This window comes from Hylobates moloch, unplaced genomic scaffold (assembly GCF_009828535.3).
Source record: "Hylobates moloch isolate HMO894 unplaced genomic scaffold, HMol_V3 SCAFFOLD_11, whole genome shotgun sequence".
NCBI classification, from domain to species: domain Eukaryota; kingdom Metazoa; phylum Chordata; class Mammalia; order Primates; family Hylobatidae; genus Hylobates; species Hylobates moloch.
In genome coordinates this window covers 43,848,820-43,872,388 of record NW_026652286.1, presented here as the reverse complement: position 1 = coordinate 43,872,388, position 23,569 = coordinate 43,848,820, and the positions used below count along the sequence as shown (strand labels likewise).

Here is a 23,569-nt window from a genome sequence, read left to right as displayed (position 1 = left end):
CTGCCCTCCAGCCTGGGTGACAGAGCAAAACTCTGCCTCAAAAAAATAAAAAATAATTTTAAAAAAGGCATTTAGTACATGAAAGGTACTATGTTAAACACTTTATGTAGATTTTGTTTAATCTTTGTGAAAATCTGTCAGATATGAGCTATAATCTGTACTACTGTCTACCCCACCCACCTTTTTCTTTCAGACGAGAGACAAAGGAGGTAGTTAACTTGCTCAAGATTACATAGCCAGTGAATTTGGAAACCACGAATTGAATCTATGAGTCTGATTCCAGAACTTGAGCTATTAACCTCTATACTCTATTGCCTGTAACCTTAAAAGACCTTCCCAAAAGGGGCTTATAGCAACCTGGAAATATGAATAAGTAACTATGACATGGTCTGACAGGTGCACTAGTAGAATAATATACTAAGTATCTTGGTAGTAAGAAAGTGCCATTAACTATCTTTGGGGGAAAAGCAGGGAGAAGTAGGGGTAACAGCAACCTAGATCTTAAAGGATGAGTTTAAGTGTGCTAGGTAAAGTGTGGAACATAATATGGTTTGTTAGAAACACCAGAAGTAATTTAGTGTGAGTACAGCAGGCCAGCAAGGCTGGAATGTGGAATAAGAGTGGTAGGAGTAAGGCAGGAAAGGTAAAAGCCTCTAAAAGGATTTGAATCCTATATTTATTATAATGAGTTTGGTTTTTGCGCCATAAGCAAGCAGTGGAGACTCATTTTATGACTACAAAGACTGACCTTAAGGCTGCGTGCAGGTGTGCGGTAGCTCATGCCTGTAATCCCAGCACTTTGGGAGGCCAAAGTGGGCTGATCACTTGAGGCCAGGAATTCAAGACCAGCCTGGCCAATGTGGTGAAACACTATCTCTACTAAAAATACAAAAGTTAGCTGGGTGTGGTGGCACACACCCTATAGTCCCAGCTACTTGGGAGGCTGGGGCATGAGAATCACTTAAGACTGGGAGGCAGAGGTTGCAGTGAGCCACGATCACACCACTGCACTCCAGCCTGGATGACAGAGCAAGAGTCTGTTTAAAAAAAAAAAAAAAAAAAAAAAAATTGACCCAAGACATTTTAATGAAGACTTTAAAAACCATATTTGCAATTTTAAAACATGCCTAATGATGTGTGAAACAGCTATCCTCACCAAATCTCCATTCTTACTTTCTCTCTCATATTTGGGCTTCTCACTCAAACTAGGACTGAACAAGGGGAAGAGACTGTCTATGGACAAGCCTCAAGAATGTCTATTGCACATACTAGTTGGTAATCAACATGAAATAGCATTTTTAAGTTTCGATACAGCTGTCAAAATGGTTATATCAAACGAGCTTCAGCAAGATGCCTGCTTTGACAGGGCTATCTCTGTCAATGCGTTCTCAAGTGTATACCAAGGCCTTGTGAGGTCTCTAAAGATTTAAGGGCCTGAGAAAAGGAAAATCAGGCAGCAGTTTCAGGATCTCAGGTACCTGCTGTATATGGTGGAGCATTTCAATGACTCTAATATAGTCCAGGTAAACAAGCCCGGATGTTTCCCAATCCTGAATTAGGCTGCTGCGCTCTGGAGGTGCCAGGTCTTCCAAGAACCCCTTCAGGTAGTCATAGTTCTCATTAATGATGGCATCTGAAGAAACAAAGTGTTGAGCACAATGTCTGCACAAGTGCATAGTTTCCAAAAGTACAGAAGACATGGCAGGAAGACAGAAAGGAAGGAGAAATAATGTTGGCTGGACATTATAAGCACATACAGGCATACCTCAGAGATACTGTGGGTTTCATTTCAGACCACCATAATAAAGCAAGTATCACAATAAAATCACAAATTTTTTGGTTTTCCAGTGCATATAAATGTTTACACTATACCACTGTCACTTATTAAGTGTGCAAGAGCATTATGTCTAAAAAACCAATATACATACCTTAATTTAAAAATATTTTATTGCTAAAAATGTTAATCACTTGAGCCTTCAGCAAGTCATCTTTCTGCTGGTGGAGGGTCTTTCCTTGATGCTGATGGCTGCTGACTGATCACGGTGTTGGCTGCTGAAGGTTGGGATGGCTATGCTAATTTCTTAAGATAACTGAAGTCAGTTATTTCAAACCCAGCTGCTGCTTTATCAACTAAGCTTAAGTAATATTCCAAATCCTTTGCTGGCACTTCAACAATGTTCACAGCATCTTCACCAGGAGTAGATTCCATCTCAAGAAACCACTTTCTTTGCTTGTCTATAAAGCAAACTCATGAGTGACACCAGTTCAGTCACATCTTCAGGCTCCACTTCCAATTCTAGTTATCTTGCTGTTTCCATCACATCTGCAGGTACTTCCCCCACGAAAGTCTTGAACCCTTCAAACTCATCCATGAGGGCTGGATTCAATGCCTTCCATACTCCTGTTATTTAATGTTGATATTTTGACCTCCTTCCATGAATCACAAATGTTTTTTGTGTTTTTTAGTTGGGGTCTCGCTCTCTCACTCAGGCTGGAGTACAGTGGTGCGATCTTGGCTCATTGCCACTTCTGCCTCGCAGGCTCAAGTGATCCTCCCTTCCACCTCAGCCTCCCGAATAGCTGGGACCACAGGTGTGTGCCACCAGGCCCAGCTAATTTTTTTTCTACTTTTGGTACAGATGGGGCTTCACCATATTGCCCAACCTAATCTCGAACTACTGAGCTCAAGAGATCCACTCATCTTGGCCCCCCAAAGTGCTGGGATTACAGGTGTGAGCCACCATGCCAGGCCAAGATGTTCTTTTTTTTTTTTTTCTTTTCTTTAAGACAGGATCTCCCTCTGTCACCCAGGCTGGAGTGCAGTGGTGTGATCATGGCTCACTGCAGCCTCAACCTCCTGGGCTCAAGCAGTACTCCTGCCTCAGCCTCCTGAGTAGCTGAAATTACAGGCACATAACACCATGCCTGGCCAATCACAAATGTTCCTCTCCCACCATCCGCCCCGGACAGGGTCTCATGGTGTTGCCCAGGCAGGAGTTCACTGCCATGGTCATGGCTCACTGTAGCCTCAACCTCCCTAGGCTTAGGTGATCCGCCAATCTCAGCCTCCCAAATAGCTGGGAATATAGGCACACACCACCATGCTCAGCTAATTTTTGTATTTTTTGTAGAGATTGGGTTTCACCATGTTGCCCAGGCTGGTCTCGAACTCCTGGGGCTCAAGCAATCTGCAGCTTTGGCCTCCCAAAGTGCTGGGATTACAGGTATGAGCCACCGTGCCTGACCTACAAATATATCTACAATGGTAAATCCTTTCCAGAAGGTTTTTCATTTACTTTCCCAGATCCATCAGAGGAATCACTATCTATATGGCAGCTATAGTCTTATGAAATGTATTTCTTAAATAATAAGGCTTGAAAGCTGAATTACTCCTTGGCCCATGGGTTGCAGACTAGATGTGTTAACAGACATAAAAACAACATTAATCTCCTTGTACATCTTCATCAGAGCTCTTGGCTGACTAGGTGCATCATCAATGAGCAGTAATATTTTGAAAGAAATATATTTTTTTTTTTTCTGAGCAGGTTTCAACAGTGGGCTTAAAGTATTCAGTAAACTGAGCTATAAACAGATGTGCTGCCATCCAGGCTTTGTTTTTCCATTTATAGAGCACAGGCAGAGTAGATTCAGCATAATTCTTAAGGGTCCTAGGATTTTTAGAATGGTGAATGAGCACTGGCTTCTACTTAACATCACCAGCTGAATTAGCCCTAAAGAGAGAGTTAACTTGTCCTTTGAAGCTTTGAAGCCAGGCATTGACTTCTCTTCTCTAGCTATGAAAGTCCTTGGTGGCATCTTCTTTCAATACAAGGCAGTTTCATCTACACTGAAAATCTGTTGTTTAGTGAAGCCATCTTCATCAATGATCTTAGCTAGATCTTCTGGGTAACTTGCTGTAGCTTCTCCATCAGCACTTGCTGCTTCACCTTGCACTTTAATGTGATGGAAAGACAGCATCTTTCCTTAAACTTCATGAAGCAACTTCTGCTAGCTTCAAACTTTTCTTCTGCAGCTTCCTCACCTCTCTCAGCAGAACTGAAGGGAGGTTAGGCTTTTGCTTAAGGGAATGTTGTGGCTGGTTTCATCTATCCAGACCACAAAAACTTTCTCCACATCAGCCAGAAAGCTGTTTCACTTTCATATCATTTATATGTTCACTGGAGTGGCACTTTAAATTTCCTTCAAGAACTTTCCTTTAACACAACTTGGCTGTTTGGCAAAGAGGCTTATCTTTTGGCCTATCTTGGCTTTCAACATGCTTCTCTCTGTACACCTGATCACTTCAAGCTTTTGTTTAAAGTTACAGTTGTGCTACTCTTCCTTTCACTTGAACATATTTAGAGGCCACTGTAGGGTTATTAACTGGCCTAATTTCACTATTGTTGGGTCTTAGGAAATAGGAAGGCCCGAAGAGAGGGAAAGAGATGGGGATGGCCAGTTGATGGAGCAGCCAGAATATGCACTTTTATCAACTGACCATCTTATATGGATGCAGTTGGTGGCACCCCAAAACAAAACAGCAATATCAAAGATTGCTAATCACAGATCACCATAACAGATATAATAATGAAAAAGTCTGAAATAATGTGAGAACCACCAAAATGTGAAACAGAGACAGACATGAAATAAACATATGTTGGAAAAATGGTGCTAATATACTTGCTCTGTGAAGAGTTTTCCAAACCTTTCATTTGCAAAAAATGTAGTATCTGCAAAGTACAACAAAATGAGGTATGCCTGTATTCTGAAATTCTCCAATGGAAAATGTGAAGAATTTCTAGTTTCAGGCCTTAAGGAGATTATTTCTGGTGTTGTTGGAGAAAATTCTCATAAGTAAACAAATTAAAATAATAATAATATTAGCACACATCAAGGATATTTCTGGGAAATGATAACAATATTGCTATCTATCCCTGCTCCTCTAGTGCCTTATCCTGGCTAAGCCTCTTCTGCAGAGAGCTTTTGCAAAGTGTGATTTGATTCAAGATGGCCATGTCCTACATTGAGTCTTATTTCCAGTCTGACCCCATCATGGAGGTTCAGAAGTTGGAAGAATCTGGGATGATTCCAGGAGATGTGGAATGCAGCACTCACCAGAAGCTAAGTGTCGGATGATGAGCTTGTGGCAGCGGTTCCAGTGCCCAGCCTTAAATAAACAAAGGGCCTCTAAGTGCTTGTCAGATTCCATGTGTGCTCGCACAGCTTTGGCCTCGTGAATCCATTCGGCAGGTACACAGAGCTTCTGGGTAAGGAAAGTCTCTTTAGCCCAAGATTCAGGGGTCTCCAACAGCTGGCAGTGCCGGGTAAGCAGCTCTCGAACAGCCTTCTCACGTATGCTATAGGGAGAGATAAGCTAGAATAAATCCCATCCTCATTCATGGAGAAGGCTGCCCCAGGCAGCTCAGAGTGGCCCTTGGGGCAGTCTCTTAAACTGCAGGTGTTTTTTTTTTTGATGGCGTTTCACTCTTGTTGCCCAGGCTGGAGTGCAATGGTGTGATCTTGGCTCACCGCAAATTCCACCTCCCAGGTTCAAGTGATTCTCCTGCCTCAGCCTCCCAAGTAGCTGGGATTACAGGTATGTGCCACCACACCCGGCTAATTTTGTATTTTTAGTAGAGGCAGGGTTTCTCCATGTTGGTTGGGTTGGTCTGGAACTCCCAACCTCAGGTGATCCACCTGCCTCAGCTTTCCAAAGTGCTAGGATTACAGGCATGAGCCACCACACTTGGCCTAAACTATGGGTCTTGATCACTTTAAGCTTCACTAAAAAATCAAAGGTGATCACACCAGTATTAATTTTTAAAAATAACAGCATTGGCCAAGCACAGTGCCTCACGCCTGTAATCCCAGCACTTTGGGAGGTTGAGGTGGGTGGATCACATGAGGTCAGGAGTTCAAGACCAGGCTGGCCAACATGGTGAAACCCCGTCTCTGCTAAAAACAAAAAAAAAAATTAGCTGGGCGTGGTGGCAGGCGTCTGTAATCCTAGCTACTCGGGAAGCTGAGGCAGGAGAATCGCTTGAACCCGGGAGGCAGAGGTTGCAGTGAGCCGAGATCATGCCATTGCACTCCAGCCTGGGTGACAAGAGAGAAACTCCATCACAAAACAAAACAAAACAAAACAAAACAAAACAAAACAAAACAAAAAACAAAACAAAAAAAACACATAGCATTAATTTTAAAAAATAAAATAAAGTATCTTCATGTTCAAAAAGTTGGGGCTTGGCCGGGCGCAGTGGCTCATGCCTGTAATCCCAGCACTTTGGCAGGCCGAGGCGGGCAGATCACGAGGTCAAGTCATTTAATTTCAGATCAAAACTATTCTCGTTGTGGACTCTTTTCTGAATTCCTAAGCTTTTCAATGACTTCCACTGTCATCACAACTGCCTCCTTTTTTATATTCTTTTTCAGGAAACAAGATCTGCTTCTCCATAGTCAACTCTGAAACATTAGTCATCCTATCAAGCCAGTCTTTTACCATGTGAAATCCTTTATGACTGTGTTTAAATAAACTTAAAAAAATAGCCTGGGGTCATTTCATTCCCTGTTAAGGGGGAAGAAGAAAGAGAAACTGCTTAAAGAAAGAGAAATTGCTTAAGTCTTAATAAGACTATGCTAGATGCTTTATACTTTTACTCTTTTTAATTTCACAATAACCTTTAAATAGAAACTAATGTTATGCTTTTACAGGCCAAAAAAAAAAAAAAAGGCTTAGAGAGTTAGAGAGTATCTTTATCCAAAGTCAAAAGTAAGATTTACCCTAGGTCAAAGTGAGTACATGGCAGATCTAGAATTTAGACCCAATTTCCTTCCACACCATGCAACACAACAGTACAGCATAATGGTAAGAGCACAGACTCTGGACGAAAAGTTGGAAACCTCACTCTGCCATTTACTAGCTGTGTGACCTTGGACAAAAGTTAAGCTCTGTGTCTTGGGTTACTGATCTGTAAAACAGAGATAATAACAGTGTCTATCTCATAGGTCATAATGAACATAAAACAGTTAATATATATGGTGTAGAATATAAATGTGTAAAAGCACTTCAAGTACTACATAAATGTTCATTTTTTTGTAATTACTGTAATACCATACTGCTATCATTAAGAAAAATCTCCAGCCTTATCTTGTTCAAACCGTAGTGAAAAGGCATTTCTCCAATTCTCTTTAAGGACAGAGAATCAAAACATATATACCTAAGCACAAGGCTGTGTTAATAAATACAACACTATCAAGCTTAAGGGGTGGGTCAGTGACAAGGGATGACCAGAGAAAAAGCAAGCCAGTGGACAGAGAAAAAGCAGGGACCTTTTTGCTAACCCATTACTTCCCTGCCATGGAGTCACTGAGGCAGCTCAGCCAGCACTATTTCTGTGTAATTCCTAAAAATGCCACATTCACCTGAATCTGGGATTCAGAAAAGAGCCTATGATGAGGAGAATAGTTCTGATCTGAAATTAAATGACTAGTTTTTTGGCCCAGGCATAATGCTATTGTCCTATCTGGGCATATCCTCTCATTTCCACTTCATTATTTCCTATTCCAATTTTACAGGTTCTTTGACTCTTACCTCTCTGAAGAATTTCTCTGATCAATGCAGTTCACAGAGATCTTTTTTTTCTCAGACTGCTGAGAGACTTTGTGATAAATATTATAATTTGGCACTTAATCAAAGGAAGTCTCAGTTTTAACTGGTTTACATGAATACAGAAACAGTCTGGGCTATGGGTTTAACTACCTTGAGGTTTATCACAACACTGGCTCTAACACACATTCTACACAATTACTTGCTAAACTGAAATCTGAAAGACTGTGATTACTTTGGAAATGCCCTGTAGTGCGAGATGTACCCAGTGGGTTCAACGGCTTCTCACTCACCATGAGTTGTCAATGTGCAGGAGGACAAAGATGGCCCACTCCCAGAGCCCCTCACTTTCTAGCTGGCCAGCATAACTGGCCTGTAGCACACCTTCACACTGCGCTGAGAGATGGGTGTAGTTAAGAGCCCTCAGCACTTCCCACAAGTGCCAGCTTAGGCGGTAGTCCAAAGGATCTGCTGTTATGCTTCGAGGCTCCAGCAGCTGGTTGAGATCATAACGTCTGCAAAGAATGTGTTGAGAGTCAACATACACAGCCAGGAGACGGCCTGTACTGATATGTCAACTGTTCTGCTTATATCTAAGACAATAAAAGAACCTGAGGGTAAAAGCGTTATAGGCCTTCTCTCCCTCTGAGCCTATGTTTTATCAATCTATCTCTGGGTTCAGCCAGACTTTAGATCCTACAAAGAAACAAGGCACCTCCTCTTCTAAGGCTGTGTGATCTAACAGGTTTGCTGGTAATGGTTTGGCGTATCTATTTTAGCATCCTGATACAGGGAGTCTTCACAGTTCTCACCCTTCCATTCCTTCATTATAATGTCATTACTTTTTTTTTTTTTTGAGACGGAGTCTCAAAATACCCATTTCTGGTATTTTGAAGTATCCTTTTCTTTGACATATTTAAAACTGCACATATCTAGAGTACACAATTTTGATGAGCTTTAACATATGTAGACACCTGTAAAACCACCATCACGATCAAGAAAATAAATAGAGCAGGGCGCGGTGGCTCACGCCTGTAATCCCAACACATTGGAAGGCTGAGGTGGGCAGATCACTTGAGGTCAGAAGAGTTTGAGACCAGCCTGGCCCAGATGGTGAAACTCTTGTCTCTACTACAAATACAAAAATTAGCCAGGCATGGTAGTGCATGCCTGTATTCCTGGCTACTCAGGAAGCTGAGGCACAAGAATTGCTTGAACCCAGGAGGCAGAGGCTGTGGTGAGGTGAGATCATACCACTGCACTCTGACAAGAGTGAAACTCCATCTCAAAATAATAATAATGATGATGACTCAATTGTAACCTCAACCTCCTGGGCTCATGAGATCCTCTCACTTCAGCCTCCTAAGTAGCTGGGACTACAGGTGCATGCCACCATGCCCACCCAATTTAAGAAATTTATTTTCATAGAGATGGGCTCTCATTATATTGCCCAGGTTGGTCTTGAGCTCCTGGGCTCAAGTGATCGTCCCACTTCAGCCTCACAAACTGCTGGGATTATAGGCATGACGCACCATACCTGGCCTGCTTTCTTATTACTGAATTTTCAGAGTTCTTGATGTATTCTTGGATATAAGTTCTCTATCAGATCTATGAATTGCAAGTATTTTCTCCCAATCTATGGTTTACCTTTTCATTCTCTTAATAGTCTTTCTATGAGAAGTAGTTTTGAAATTTTGTTGAAGAACAATTTACCAATGTTTTTCTCTTATGAATTGTGTTATTTAGTGTCCACTTAAGAAATCTTTTGCCTAACCTACAGTTGCAAAAATCTTCTGCTTTGTTTTCTTCTAGAAGGTGTATAGTTAAGTTGAAATTTAGGTTTGTAATCCATTACGAGCTGGATAAACAATACAGATAACCAATGAAGCCAGAAGGTGGTTCTTTAAAAAGGTCAATATGATTGCTAAACTCTAGGAACACCAACCAAGAAAAAAAGAGGACGCAATTATTGAATACAAATTACCAATATCAAAAAGAAAGAGATATTGTTAAAGATCCTACAGATACTTAAAACGGTTAACAAGGAAATGTTATTAATAACTTGATGCTAATAAATTTTGTGACTTTAGGCTGGGTGCGGTGGCTCATGCCTGTAATCCCAGCACTTTGGGAGGCCAAGGCGGGCGGATCAGGAGGTCAGGAGATCGAGACCATTTTGGCTAACAAAACAAGGCTGGATGCAATGGCTCACGCCTGTAATAGACATTTTAGCAAAGATGTATCGATGGTAAATAAGCACATGACAAAGTGTTCAACATCATTAGACATTAGGGAAATGCAAATGAAACAATGAGAATTTCCAACATGGGAAGATGAAAAAGTTCTGGAGAGGGTGGTGATGATTGTATAGCAATGTGAATATACTTAATGCCACTGAACAGTATGCTTAAAATGGTTAAAACAGTAAATCTGGCCGGGCGCGGTGGCTCACGCCTGTGATCCCAGCACTTTGGGAGGCTGAGGTGGGCAGATCACTTGAGGTCAGGAGATCCAGACCATCCTGGCTAACATGGTGAAACCCCATCTGTACTAAAAATACAAAAAATTAGCCAGGCGTGGTGGCAGGCACCTGTAGTCCCAGCTACTCGGGAGGCTAAGGCAGGAGAATGGCATGAACCCGGGAGGCAGAGCTTGCAGTGAGCCGAGACTGCACCACTGCACTCCAGCCTGGGTGACTGAGTGAGACTCTGCCTCAAAAAAAAAAAAAAAAAAAAAAAAAGCAGGCTTAAAATCATTATAACCCAATAGCCATAAAATGGAACACAAGTGGCTATAAAAAAGAATAATGCCAGCCAGGCACTGTGGCTCACACCTGTAATCCCAGCCAGGATTCAACCACCTGGCCAAATGGTGAAACCCTTTTATTAAAAACAAAAAAAAAAAAAAACCTGGCCTGATTTTTTTTCTTTTTTTGTCTTGTTTCATCACCCAGACTGGACTGCAGTGGCGTGATCTTGACTCACTGCAACCTCCAACTCCCAGGTTCAAGTGATTTTCCTGCCTCAGCCTCCTAGGTAGCTGAGATTACAGGTGCCTACCACAACACCCGGCTAATTTTCGTATTTTTAGTAGAGATGGGGTTTCACCACATTGGCCAGGCTGATCTCAAACTCCCTGACATCAAGTGATCCACCCGCCTCAGCCTCCCAAAGTGCTGGGATTACAGGCGTGAGCCAGCGCGCCCGGCTGTCTGCATTTTTTTTTTATTTTTTTATTTTTGAGATGGAGTCTCGCTGTGTCGCCCAGGCTGGAGTGCAGTGGCGTGATCTCTGCTCACTGCAAGCTCTGCCTCCCGGGTTCACGTCATTCTCCTGCCTCAGCCTCCCGAGTAGCTGGGACTACAGGCGTCCGCCACCACGCCCAGCTAATTTTTTTGTATTTTTAGTAGAGACAGGGTTTCACCGTGTTAGCCACGATGGTCTCGATCTCCTGACCTTGTGATCCGCACACCTCGGCCTCCAAAAGTGCTGGGATTACAGGCGTGAGCCACCGCACCCAGCCGCCTGCGTTTTTTAATAAACATGTATGCACAGATTCACATATACACACACAAACCAAGTACTACATGCCCAATAAAATGGTAAAATTTAAACAACTAATAATACCAAATTTTAAAGAGGATTTGGAGCAACTACAGATATTACACATTATTGGTGGGAATATAAAAATGATACAATCACTTCTGGGTATGTTCATAGCAGATTTATCAATAATGGCCAAAAATAAGAAAACTTAACTGTCCATCAACAAATGAATAGATATATAAATCATGTAACCCCCCCAAAAAAAAACCCCAAAACTAACTTTTGATACATACAAACATAAAAAAAATCTCAAAATTATTATGCAGAATCAAAAAAGCTAGGCACAAGGAACATACAGTATGATCTCCACATAAAATTCTAGACCAGCAAAACTTATTTATAGTAACAAACAACTAGTCAATAGGTATCTGACTGATTGCAAAGGGGCACACAGGAGTTTTTCAATGGTAGTGGAAATATCGGCTTAGCTGTAATGATAGTTACAATGCGATAATTACTATAAAACTTATCACACTGCATACTTTATTGTATGTAAACTATACTCATTAAAGTTGATTAAAATAATTTTTAGACTTCTAATTCTAGTTCTAATGCTCTTTCCATTCAACTACTGTAAGTTGTATTTGGTAGTTTATATGGACTTAACAGCAATTTGGGGACATATAAAAGGGAAAAGATGCAGCAAAGGATTCCCTTGGGGCTCATGGGGCACTCAAGTGACAACAAAGCCTGGCTCTCATTTACCTGTCACTGTAGAGTTTTAGAAGGTGAAAGCAGACATCTCGAAGTGGTGTCTGTGAGTTTTGCTCCTCTGTTATCACATAGCCAGAACCCTCCAGATACGAAGGAAGTGGGGAGCAGGCATATCTGTCACTGTCAGAGGTATTCTGAAGGAATAATTTGATAAAACAATACATTAGCTCCTAGTCAGTTTTACTAGATGCCATCATGTTTTCTTTCTTTCTTTTTTTTTTTTTTTTTGAGACGGAGTCTCACTCTGTCACCCAGGCTGGAGTGCAGTGGGACAATCTCGGCTCACTGCAACCTCCGCTTCCCAGGTTCAAGCAACTCTCCTGCCTCAGCCTCCTGAGTAGCTGGGATTACAGCTGCACACCACCACACCCAGCTAATTTTTGTATTTTTAGTAGTGACAGTGTTTTGCCATGTCAGCCAGGCTGGTCTCGAACTCCTGACCTCAGGTGATACGCCTGCCTTGGCCTCCCAAAGTGCTGGGATTAGAGGTGTGAATGACCGCACCCGGCCTAGATGCCATTATGTTTCAAATACTTAAGAGACCTGTATTAACAATGAATAGACAACCATGTGCAGTGGCTTGAGCCTATAATCCCAGCACTTTGAAAGTGGGAGGACTGCTTGAGCCAAGTAGTTCAAGACCTGCCAGGGCAACAAAGCAAGACCCCATCTCTACAAATAAAAAAATAAAATTATATTTTTTTGTAGTTCATGAGCATGATGATTGGGTGTTCATGCATGCATGTGTGAGATGTGCCACCCTCGAACCTTGTGAAGATATTGGCATATTACCCGTCTGACATAAAAAGATAAGAAAAAAAATTTTTTTTTTTTTTTGAGATGGAGTCTCGCTCTGTCGCCCAGGCTGGAGTGCAGTGGCGTGATCTCGGCTCACAGCAAGCGCCGCCTCCCGGGTTCACGCCATTCTCCTGCCTCAGCCTCTCCGAGTAGCTGGGACTACAGGCGCCCGCCACCACGCCCAGCTAAATTTTTGTATTTTTTAGTAGAGACGGGGTTTCACCGTGGTCTCGATCTCCTGACCTCGTGATCTGCCCGCCTCGGCCTCCCAAAGTGCTGGGATTACAAGCGTGAGCCACCGCGCCCAGCCAAAAAATTTTTTTTTTTAAATTAGCCAGGCATGGTGGTATGCACCTGTGGTCCCAGCTACTCAGGAGGCTGAGGCAGGAGGGTCACCTGAGCCCAGGAGGTCAAGGCTGCAATGAGCTGTAATTGGCCCACTGCATGCCACTCACGTTTTGGGTGAGAGTGAGACCCGATCTCGATAAAAAAAAAAAAAAAAACCTGGGCATGGTGGCTCACGCCTGTAATCCTAGCACTTAGGGAGGCTGAGGCTGGCAGATCATGAGGTCAGGAGATCGAGACCATCCTGGCTAACATGGTGAAACCGCATCTCTACTAAAAATACAAAAAATTAGCCAGGCGTAGTTGCACATGGCTGTAGTCCCAGCTACTCAGAAGGCTGAGGCAGGAGAATCACTTGAACCCGGGAGGCAGAGGTTGCAGTGAGCCAAGATCGCGCTACTGCACTCCAGCCTGGGCTACAAAGCGAGACTCCATCTCAAAAAAAAAGTGAATAGACAACCCAAAGGATCTATCAGGGATTTTAAACATTTTTTGGTCAATGATGTATTTCATCTGTCTTCAATGCACTGGTAAAGATTTCAAGTAGCTATCACTAACCTCCCCATACTTATCTTGCCACAATTCTTAATATACTCAAGTTTCAAGTCTCCCTCCTGACAAATAATTCTGAGAGAACAATATGAAAGACAAGTATAAAACATGAACAGTAAGATAATTCAAGAACTGATGGCATTAAAAGTAACAATACATTAACCTCAAACTGACAAGGAATACAAAATATTGTATTAAGAGGCAAATTTCAGAACTAAGTTTGAAGATAAACCAAATCTGAGGTCAAGCTGTATAACAGGGAATTCCCAAAGAAGTAAGACAACATTAGAAATGAAGAACCCTCTGATTTAGAGGCAGGAAAACAGCAGTGAGAAAGTCAATTGTGGAATCTCATGATATTAAATAAAATAAAAACAGACACTTGGGGAAGTAGCCTTGTCCAGAGGAAGGAGTAAAGGATAGTTTCCGATCAGATTTCCTGGCTCCACTTCAATTTTACAATACTTTAACACCCAGCAAGATTTTTGCTTCGCTCCATTGGCCACATATACCTGAAATGCTTCTTCATACATGCTGAGTGCCCTAGAAATGGAGGCTGTTGGTGGAAGCAAATACCAAAGATGGATAGCCAGGGAACGTTTCCAATCCAACTGGGAGCACACGTTTATTTGCTTCTTTTCTGAGAGCTGCCACACCTGTGGGAAACAAAATCATCACCATAGCTACATTCTACCTTGTTATTACCTGTGTGTGCAATACACTGAAATGAATATTTTAAATGAAGGAACATTTTAAATGATTCAGATATAAAATATACAAATATAATAAATATACAATAAATATAAATACACAATAAATATAAAAAATACAAATATTTTTGTATATTTTAAAAATTTTGTAATAAAAAATATACAAATATATAAAATATACAAATATAATAAAATCTCATAGCTAGTGAGAGGGAATATTGATTATTTATTTTTATTGACCAACTGATCGATCGATTGATACAGAGTTGCACTATGTGGCCCAGGTGTCTTTGAATTCCTGGTGTCAAGCAATCCTCCCTCCTCAGCCTCCCAAAGCATTGTGATGACAGGAATCAGCCACTGTGGCTGGTACCAGGATTTAAACAAATAATCGATCCCGTACTCAAATCAGATGAGAGCCATTGAGAGCAGAGAGGTCTTCTCATTGTGTATGGTTGTCAATGTATGAAGCTTTAAAACGAGCATAAGTTCTGACCAGCTACATTTTTATTTCTGAAAATTTAAATTTATAATACTTTAAGATAATAATATAAGAGGTAGGCAGTGATAAGAGGAATAGCTTAAAATAATTATAACCCAACAGCCATAAAATGGAACACAAGTGGCTATAAAAAAGAATAATGGCAGCCAGGCATTGTGGCTCACACCTATAATCCCAGCACTTTGGGAGGCCGAGGTGGTCGGATTACCTGAGGTCAGGAGTTCCAGACCAGCCTGGCCAACATGGTGAAACCCCGTTTCTATTAAAAATACACACACACACACACACACACACACACACACACACACACACACACAAAAGCCGGGTGCAGTGCATCATGCCTGTAATCCCAGCACTTTCGGAGGCTGAGGTGGGTGGATCACCTGAGGTCGGGAGTTTGGGACCGGCCTGGCCAACATGGTGAAACCCCGTCCCTACTAAAAATACAAAAATTAGCCAGGCATGGTAGCAGGTGCCTGTAATCCCAGCTACTTGGGAGGCTGAGGCAGGAGAATCGCCTGATCCCGGGACACAGAGCCAACATTGTGCCACTGCACTCCAGCCTGGCCGACAAGAGCAAAACTCCATCTCACAAAAAAAAAAAAAAAGCTTCATGACATGAAAAAGCTGCAGGGGGTCAGGCGCGGTGGCTCACGCTTGTAATCCCAGCACTTCAGGAGGCCGAGGTGGGCGGATCATGAGGTCAGGAGATCGAGACCATCCTGGCTAACACGGTGAAACTCTGTCTCTACTTAAAATACAAAAAATTAGCCAGGCATGGTGGCAGGTGCCTATAGTCCCAGCTACTTGGGAGGCTGAGGCAGGAGAATGACGTGAACTTGCGAGGCGGAGCTTGCAGTGAGCCGAGATAGCGCCACTGCACTCCAACCTGGGCAACAGAGCGAGTCTCAAGGAAAAAAAAAAAAAAAAAAGCTGCAGGGCTGGTGTGGTGGCTCATGCCTGTAATCTCAACACTTTGGGAGACCTGTAGGTGGCAGGATCCCTTTAGGCCAGGAGTTCAAGTCGAGCCTAGGCAACATACTGAGACCCTATTGCTATAAATTTTGTTTTGTTTTGTTTTGTTTTGTTTTTTGAGATGGAGTCTCGCTCTGTCACCCAGGCTGGAGTGCAGTAGCACAGTCTTGGCTCACTGCAAGCTCTGCTTCCCGGGTTCACGCCATTCTCCTGCCTCAGCCTCCCGAGTAGCTGGGACCACATGCGCCCACCACCACGCCCGGTTAATTTTTCGTAGTTTTAGTAGAGACGGGGTTTCACCGTTGTTAGCCAGGATGGTCTCGATTTCCTGACCTTGTGATCCGCCCGCCTCGGCCTCCCAAAGTGCTGGGATTACAGGCTTGAGCCACTGTGCCCGGCCTATAAATTCTTTTTTAAATGAACAAAATAAAAATTTAAAAAATCACAGAACTCCTATGTATAATTTATTTCATTTGTATATACAAACATGTAAATAGCGACAACACATACATGTGGATGTAGACTTAAAAATTAGCTGTGTATGGTGGTGTGTGCCTGTAGTCCCAGCTACTTGGCAGGCTCAGGTGAGAGCATCACTTGAACTTAGGAGATGGAGGATGCAGTGAGCCAAGATCATCCCACTCTACTCCTGCCTAGGCAACAGAGCCAGACCCTGTCTCAAAAAAAATTAATTAATTAACTAAACTAGAATATTTCTCGGAAGATAATTTATATTGTTTACCACTATATGATATGGGATATGATACATTTTAACATTTTAATTTCTATACAACTAGATTTTTAAAAGTGTGCATGCCTGCCTTTGTAGTTTGAAAGTTGTCCAATGCGTAACACATTTTGTGTAACTGTGCACAATTTACAAAGATGACTCCTTGCCTCAACCTCAAACCAGCTTCAATTTATGAAAAAACCAATGTGAGATATTATGGTAAAAGTAGAAGATACCGGTTTTCCAGCCAACAGAGCAAAGATGCGCAGTCTCTCATCCTGGATGAAGGAGTCTGCTTGGAGCTGATGCCAATCCACCAACTGCATGGTGAGCAGCTCCCGGACTGACTGGCTACCCACAAACTGAGATAAAAGAAGAGCAAGACGATGATCACCTATAAGAGAAATGGAAGTTTTTTGGTTATTACTAAGGGTTTATGGACTTCATCAAACACTTGGGGGCATTATCTTTATTTCTTCCAGCCTTCAGAAGGGAGGACTTAACATTGGTAACTGTTTTCTGCAGTGGTGCCAAAATAGTGATCAAAAACTTACCATTTTCTGCTTGGACAGAAAATTTGCAAAGTAGTTTAACCTAAATGACCTATAGACTGAATAGCATATAGAAATCAACAACAGATCTACCACTACTTCTGTGATACTAGGCAAGACACCTCAGCTACAAAATAGAGGAAAACAGCCCGGCATTGTGGCTAATGCCTGTAATCCCAGCACTTTGGGAGGCCAAGGCAGGTGGATTACTTGAAGTCAGGAGTTCGAGACCAGCCTGACCAACATGGTGAAACCTCGTCCCTATTAAAAATACAAAAATCGCTGGGCATGCTGGTGCACACCTGTAATCCCAGCTACTTGGAAGGCTAAGGCAGCAGAATCGCTTGAACCCATGAGTTGGAGGTTGCAGTGAGCCAAGATCGCACCATTGCACTCCAGCCTGGGCAACAAGAGTGAGACTCTATCTTAAACATAAAAAGGAAAAATGGAGGAAAACACTGGGCATGGTGGCTCACACCTGTAATCCCAGTGCTCTGGGAAGCTAAGGCGGGCAAATCACTTGGGGTCAGGAGTTCGAGACCAACCTGGCCAACATGGTGAAACCTTGTCTCTACTAAAAATACAAAAATTAGCCTGGCCTGGTGGCACGTGACTGGAGTCCCGGCTACTCAAGAGGCTGAGGCACAAGAATCACTTGAACCCAGAAGGCAGAAGTTGCAGTAAACAGAGATTGCACCACTGCATTCCAGCCTGGGTGACAGACCAGGACTCTATCTCGGTGTGGGGGTGGGGGGAGGAAAGAAAAAGGCCAGAGGCAGTGGTTCATGCCTGTAATCCCAGCACTTTGGGAGGCTAAGGCGGGCGGATCACCTGAGGTCAGGAGTTCGAGACCAGCCTGGCCAACATGACGAAACAGCATCTCTACTAAAAATACAAAAATTAGCCTAGTGTGGTGGCATGTTACCTGTAATCCCAGCTACTCAGGAGGCTGAGGCAGGAGAATCACTTGAACCCAGGAGGCGAAGGTTGTAGTGAGCCAAGATTATGCCACCGCACTCCATCCTGGGGGACAGAGCGAGACTCTGTCTTGAAAAACAAAACCAAAAACAAAACAAAAAACAAAAACAAAAAAAAGGGGGAGTAGTAAAGCAAAAGCTTTTAGCAACCTAAAAGGCAGTACCTTTACCAGAGGTTTAGCCTTAGAGTCAAAATACAAAGGAAGAAAGTGGAGTTTATGAATGAATAGCCCTAAGAATCTGACTTCTGGCATACCTTAAGATCCTCTCCTACTACATGTTGGCATCCTGGTGAGCATAACCTTTTTTTAATGATTCAAAATCATTGTGCGTTCATAGAAGATCAATCCCAAAGATAAATTCTCACTGTACAAATGCACAAAGACCATAAATAGCACCAGGCTGAGGCTGGATGTGGTGGCTCACGCCTCTAACCCCAGCACTTTGGGAGGCTGAGGCAGGAGGGCTGCTTGAGGCCAGGAGTTTGAGACCAGCCTGGTCAACATACAGACCCCATCTCTATTTAAGAAATAAAAAGAAAAGAATAAAAAGGAAGCTACCAGGCTAAATGTGTAGTGATAGTGGAATGCAAGCCCTTTATATAGCTTACTGATTCTGGCTCTTCCTGTGATTTGTTCCTTATAATCCCAAAACTGGCAAAACCCTTCAAAATAAATAGCCGATGGCTCCAATTAGTTGGCTCTGGATAAATTAGGTTCCAACAATCAAGGTTTGAATAAGGATCTAATCATATGAGATTAAGCTGAACTATGCCATCCTGTATTCTTATTAAGACTTTATGGGCCGGGCACGGTGGCTCACGCTTGTAATCCCAGCACTTTGGGAGGCCGAGGCGGGCAGATCACGAGGTCAGGAGATCGAGACCACGGTGAAACCCCGTCTCTACTAAAAATACAAAAAAAATTAGCCGGGCGAGATGGCGGGCGCCTGTAGTCCCAGCTACTTGGAGAGGCTGAGGCAGGAGAATGGCGTGAACCCGGGAGGCGGAGCTTGCAGTGAGCCGAGACTGCGCCACTGCACTCCAGCCTGGGCGACAGAGCGAGACTCCGTCTCAAAAAAAAAAAAAGACTTTATGGCCAGGCACGGTGGCTCACGCCTGTAATCCCAGCACTCGGGAGGCCAAAGTGGGTAAATCACTGGAAGTCAGGAGTTTGAGACCACCCTGGCCAACATGACGAAACCCTGTCTCTACTAAAAACAAACAAACAAACTAGCTGGGCATGGTGGCAGGCACCTGTAATCCCAGCTACTCAGGAGGCTGAAGCAAGAGAATCGCTTGAACCCAGGAGGTGGAGGTTGCAGTGAGCTGAGATCATTCCACTGCACTCCAGCAGCCTGGTTAACACAGAGACAGACTCTGTCTTTAAAAAAAAAAAAAAAAAAGATTTATATCTAGGCAGTCATTAAGTACTTGCTGAATTGCCTCATTAGTGAAAGGGAACTTAAAAAAGTAAATATATGCATATAAATTCCTTTTAAAAAGCCAGTGAGTACCTCAACCCAGAAATTCAACTTCTATATATTTATTTGAATGAAGTGAATTGATATAGAACATATTTTATAGTAATTCAGAGTACTGCTTATAGTTTAAAAAAACAGTCTCAATGTGAAGGAAGAAATTTACTAATATGGTACATTTATACATCAAAGAATGCTAAGAAGCATTTGATAATTATCTGTATTACAGGGCATTTGTAATGTGCCACATGAAAAGAACAGAATATAATACACGGCAGGATATCACCTTTGAAAAGTTCACTTGCATATGTCACAGTGTCTGGACATATTTGTATATATTACAAAGTAAAGAATTAAGTACAAATTAAACATTAAAATGTCTGCAGTGAGTAGTAGTCACAGGATTTGGGTGATTTTGATTTATAGCTTATCTATGGTTTCTAGTTTTATTACAAATGTAATATAAAATTTAAATTTTAATCAAGTAAACAATGTTTAAGGTCCTAAAAAAAGAATTAGAAGACATAGTTCAGCTGGGTGCAGTGGCTCACGCCTGTAATTCCAGCACTTTGGGAGGCCAAGGTGGGTGGATCACCTGAGGTCAGGAGTTTGAGACCAGCCTGACCAACTTGGTGAAACCCTGTCTCTACTAAAATACAAAAATTAGCCAGGCATGGTAGCGGGCACCTGTAATCTCAGCTACTTGGGAGGCTGAGGCAGGAGAATCGCTTGAACCCAGGAGGAGGAGGTTGCAGTGAGCCGAGATCGCACCATTGTACTCCAGCCTGGGAAACAAGAGTGAAACTGTCTCAAAAAAAAAAAAAAAAAAAAAAAGTCATGGTTCCTATTCTACAGGAATAGGTGGGTGTGATCTACCCACCTTGGCCTCCCGCAGTGTTGGAATTACAGGTGTGAGCCACTGCGCCCAGCTGAACCATGTCTTCTAATTCTCTGTTTAGGACCTTGAACATTGTTTACTTGATTAAAATTTAAATTTTATGTTATATTACGTATTCCACAAGAACCAGCAATCTTCCTGGGAAGTCCATAATTAACACTCATAGGCTAGAAGCCAAAGCACAATTAGGGGGGAGCAGTAGGAGGCAGTGAATAGGAAGGCGACAGAGGTGCAGAGAAGGACCATATGCCTTCCCCACCTGACTGCTGGGCCAGAGAGCAGGCCTCACTGATCCTTTTGCCTGTGAGGTAGCTGAATACAGCCTCCACAGGGCTGTTTTTTTGGGTTAAGGAGACTTCCTCTTCAATCTGAGGTGTGGCAGTACAGGATAGCCAGCGGGAGAAAGCTCTTCTTCGCTCCAGAATTTGAATGTATTCACAGGGTTCATTTAGCTGGCTGTCAAGCTCCTTCAGGTGGCCCCATAGGGCTTCACATAGTGTCCATGTCAAGGTCCAGTGCTTCACAACTAAGGCAGGAAGAGAAAAACAACGTTATGAGACAAAGTCTTACAACAGCTTCACAGAGGGCATCCTTCTAACTGTGATGTTAAAAATACATAATAGACATCTCAAACCACCACTCAAGTTGATTACCCTGAATCTGCCTCTACCTCACTCAGTTTCATATTACAATTTCCAGAAGTACATGGTATACATAAATGCTTGCTCATATCATGTTTCTGTGGTACTTACATAACAAATGTAACCATTAAACAGGTTCCCAAGCCTAATTATGGCTAGTCATCTCAGATGATATCTACTTTGATCAAATTCTGTCTACAAAAATCTATCTACAAAAGCACTGTTTATCATTTAAGCCATTTACAAGTACGCACTGGTAAAATAACTTACACATTTGAAAAGACAATGAGACGATTAAGTAAATACAAAGAACTGAAGGAACATAAATCCCAACATGTGTGGCACAGGACATTCTAAAACAGCCCATTTTTCAATAAAGGTGATTTGCTAAACAAAATGATTTTTCTACTGTTTGAAATATTAACAAATTAGGTAACCCCTTTATAAAAGTATTGATTCAGAAAAACATGGTCATGATAGAGGAGAAAGGCAATCTTGAGAGAAGCCAGGAAGAGGAATTACAACAAAGCTGTTGAGAAGACCAACAGTACTTGAGCTGGACACGGAAGAATGGATAGGACTTAGAAAAGCAAGAAGGGGCCGGGCGCAGTGGCTCACGCCTGTAATCCCAGCACTTTGGGAGGTCGGGGTAGGCAGATCACGAGGTCAAGAGATCGAGACAATCCTGGCCAACATGGTGAAACCCCATCTCTACTAAGAATACAAAAATTAGCTGGGCGTGGTGGTGCGTGCCTGTAGTCCCGGCTACAGTGACAGAGTGAGACTCTGTCTCAAAAAAAAAAAAAAAAAAGTAAAGCAAGAAGGAATGTATTTCTCTCCCTACGTTCTCTGGATTGGGTAAGAAATGCAATTTTATAAATCCAAGGATTTGACTTGCTACAGTTCTTTGTGGAAGAACTTGTACATTAACGGGTAAAAGAACAAAGTGACAAGAACATAGTGACAATTTCTTCTTGCTTGGGAATCTGCTTAGTTAAACTCAACCTCAGAAAATGACAAGCACAGGCATTTACCTGCTAGACTGGTGTCAGGAAATTCATCCTCCCGTGAACATATGATACCACCCCTATTATTGGGACGTCAAAGATTAGAAACATAGTGTGTACTCACTTTGTGCTTCTGGTAAGTCTCCTGATGCTTCTTTAACCCAATCTGCATAGTCATGAATGACAGCAACTCCCGGATTGGGGACAATGAGAGGACACAGTTCATCCACATGGACAGTGCTGTGTTTTAATTTGAGCTCCAGAGGTGTCTGATACAATTTCGTGTCTTCATCTGGCTTTCTTTGTCTCAAACTGAGTTTTTCTAAGTTAACTTTGAATGGGGATTCAGTTAAGCTACAAGAGCAAATGAGGAATAGAATAGAAAATGAACCTAAGACAGAAGCTAGAATTTTCACTTCAACCAAACCACTGTGTCTTTTTATGATTACAAACAGAATGCAGACATTTCACTGTGGTTTTAAAGAAATTTTCTTTTTTGAGACGGAGTCTCGCTCTGTCACCCAGGCTGGAGTGCAGTGTTGCGATCTCGGCTCACTGCAAGCTCCGCCTCCTGGGTTCACGCCATTCTCCTGCCTCAGCCTCCCGAGTAGCTGGGACTACAGGTGCCCACCACCACGCCCCGGCTAATTTTTTTTATTTTTAGTAGAGACGGGGTTTCACTGTGTTAGCCAAGATGGTCTCGATCTCCTGACCTCGTGATCCACCCGCCTCGGCCTCCCAAAGTGCTAGGATTACAGGCATGAGCCACCGCGCCCGGCAGAAATTTTGTTTCTTAAACTATACTGAACTTATCTGCTATATACTGGGGAAGAAAAATCATCTGATCAATGCATTCAGAACACAAAGTCTTCTTAGGCCAGGTTATAACAAGCATGAGACTCCTAACAGATTTAGAACTGGATAAAACTCAAGGGCCAAACGCTATTGTGGGATACCTGTTTCTCAAATTATACTTGGGTATCAAAAGTCATGAGGCTAAGCTTATAGATACTAAAGAACTGATTCTAAATTACAATGAGCATATAGCTAAGCTAGGCTTGCTCCAATTTTTTTTTTTTTTTTTTGAGATGGAGTCTCACACTGTTGCCGAGGCTGGGATGCAGTGGTGTGATCTTGGCTCACTGCAACCTCTGCCTTCTGGGTTCAAGGGCGATTCTCCTGCCTCAGCCTCCTGAGTAGCTGGGATTACAAACGTGCATCACCACGCCAGGCTAATTTTTGTAATTTTAGTAGAGACGGGGTTTCACCATGCTGGCCAGGATGGTCTTGAACTCCTGACCTCAGGTGATCCTCCCGCCTTGGCCTCCCAAAGTGCTGGGATGACAGGCTTGAGCCACTGTACCCGGCACCTTGATCCAATTTTTAAGATTGATATTAATAACCTTCAAAATTCACAAGATAATGCTTAATCTAGAATAACTAAGTTTAGGATCAATATTCTTTTTTTTTTTTTTTTTT

General features: G+C 42.5%; 1 protein-coding gene and 1 non-coding gene across 8 annotated transcripts in view; one reads left to right on the top strand and one right to left on the bottom strand.

Moving 5' to 3' along the window:
- Positions 1-23,569, bottom strand: part of NUP98 (nucleoporin 98 and 96 precursor) — a 132,176-nt gene that overhangs the window by 3,125 nt on the left and 105,482 nt on the right. For all 7 annotated transcript variants that reach the window (XM_032166823.2, XM_058447000.1, XM_058447002.1 and 4 more), the window contains exons 24-31: positions 22,215-22,444; positions 20,702-20,968; positions 16,774-16,931; positions 14,133-14,276; positions 11,917-12,059; positions 7,900-8,121; positions 5,116-5,357; positions 1,479-1,633 (exon numbers count right to left, since the gene is read on the bottom strand). In XM_032166823.2, coding sequence (XP_032022714.1) covers positions 1,479-1,633; positions 5,116-5,357; positions 7,900-8,121; positions 11,917-12,059; positions 14,133-14,276; positions 16,774-16,931; positions 20,702-20,968; positions 22,215-22,444 — 1,561 coding nt within the window. The remainder of the gene's footprint in view (positions 1-1,478; positions 1,634-5,115; positions 5,358-7,899; positions 8,122-11,916; positions 12,060-14,132; positions 14,277-16,773; positions 16,932-20,701; positions 20,969-22,214; positions 22,445-23,569) is intronic.
- On the top strand, positions 12,622-12,727 carry LOC116477577 (small nucleolar RNA U13). Its single transcript, XR_004250541.1, has one exon. It is a non-coding gene; the product is annotated as a small nucleolar RNA U13 (small nucleolar RNA).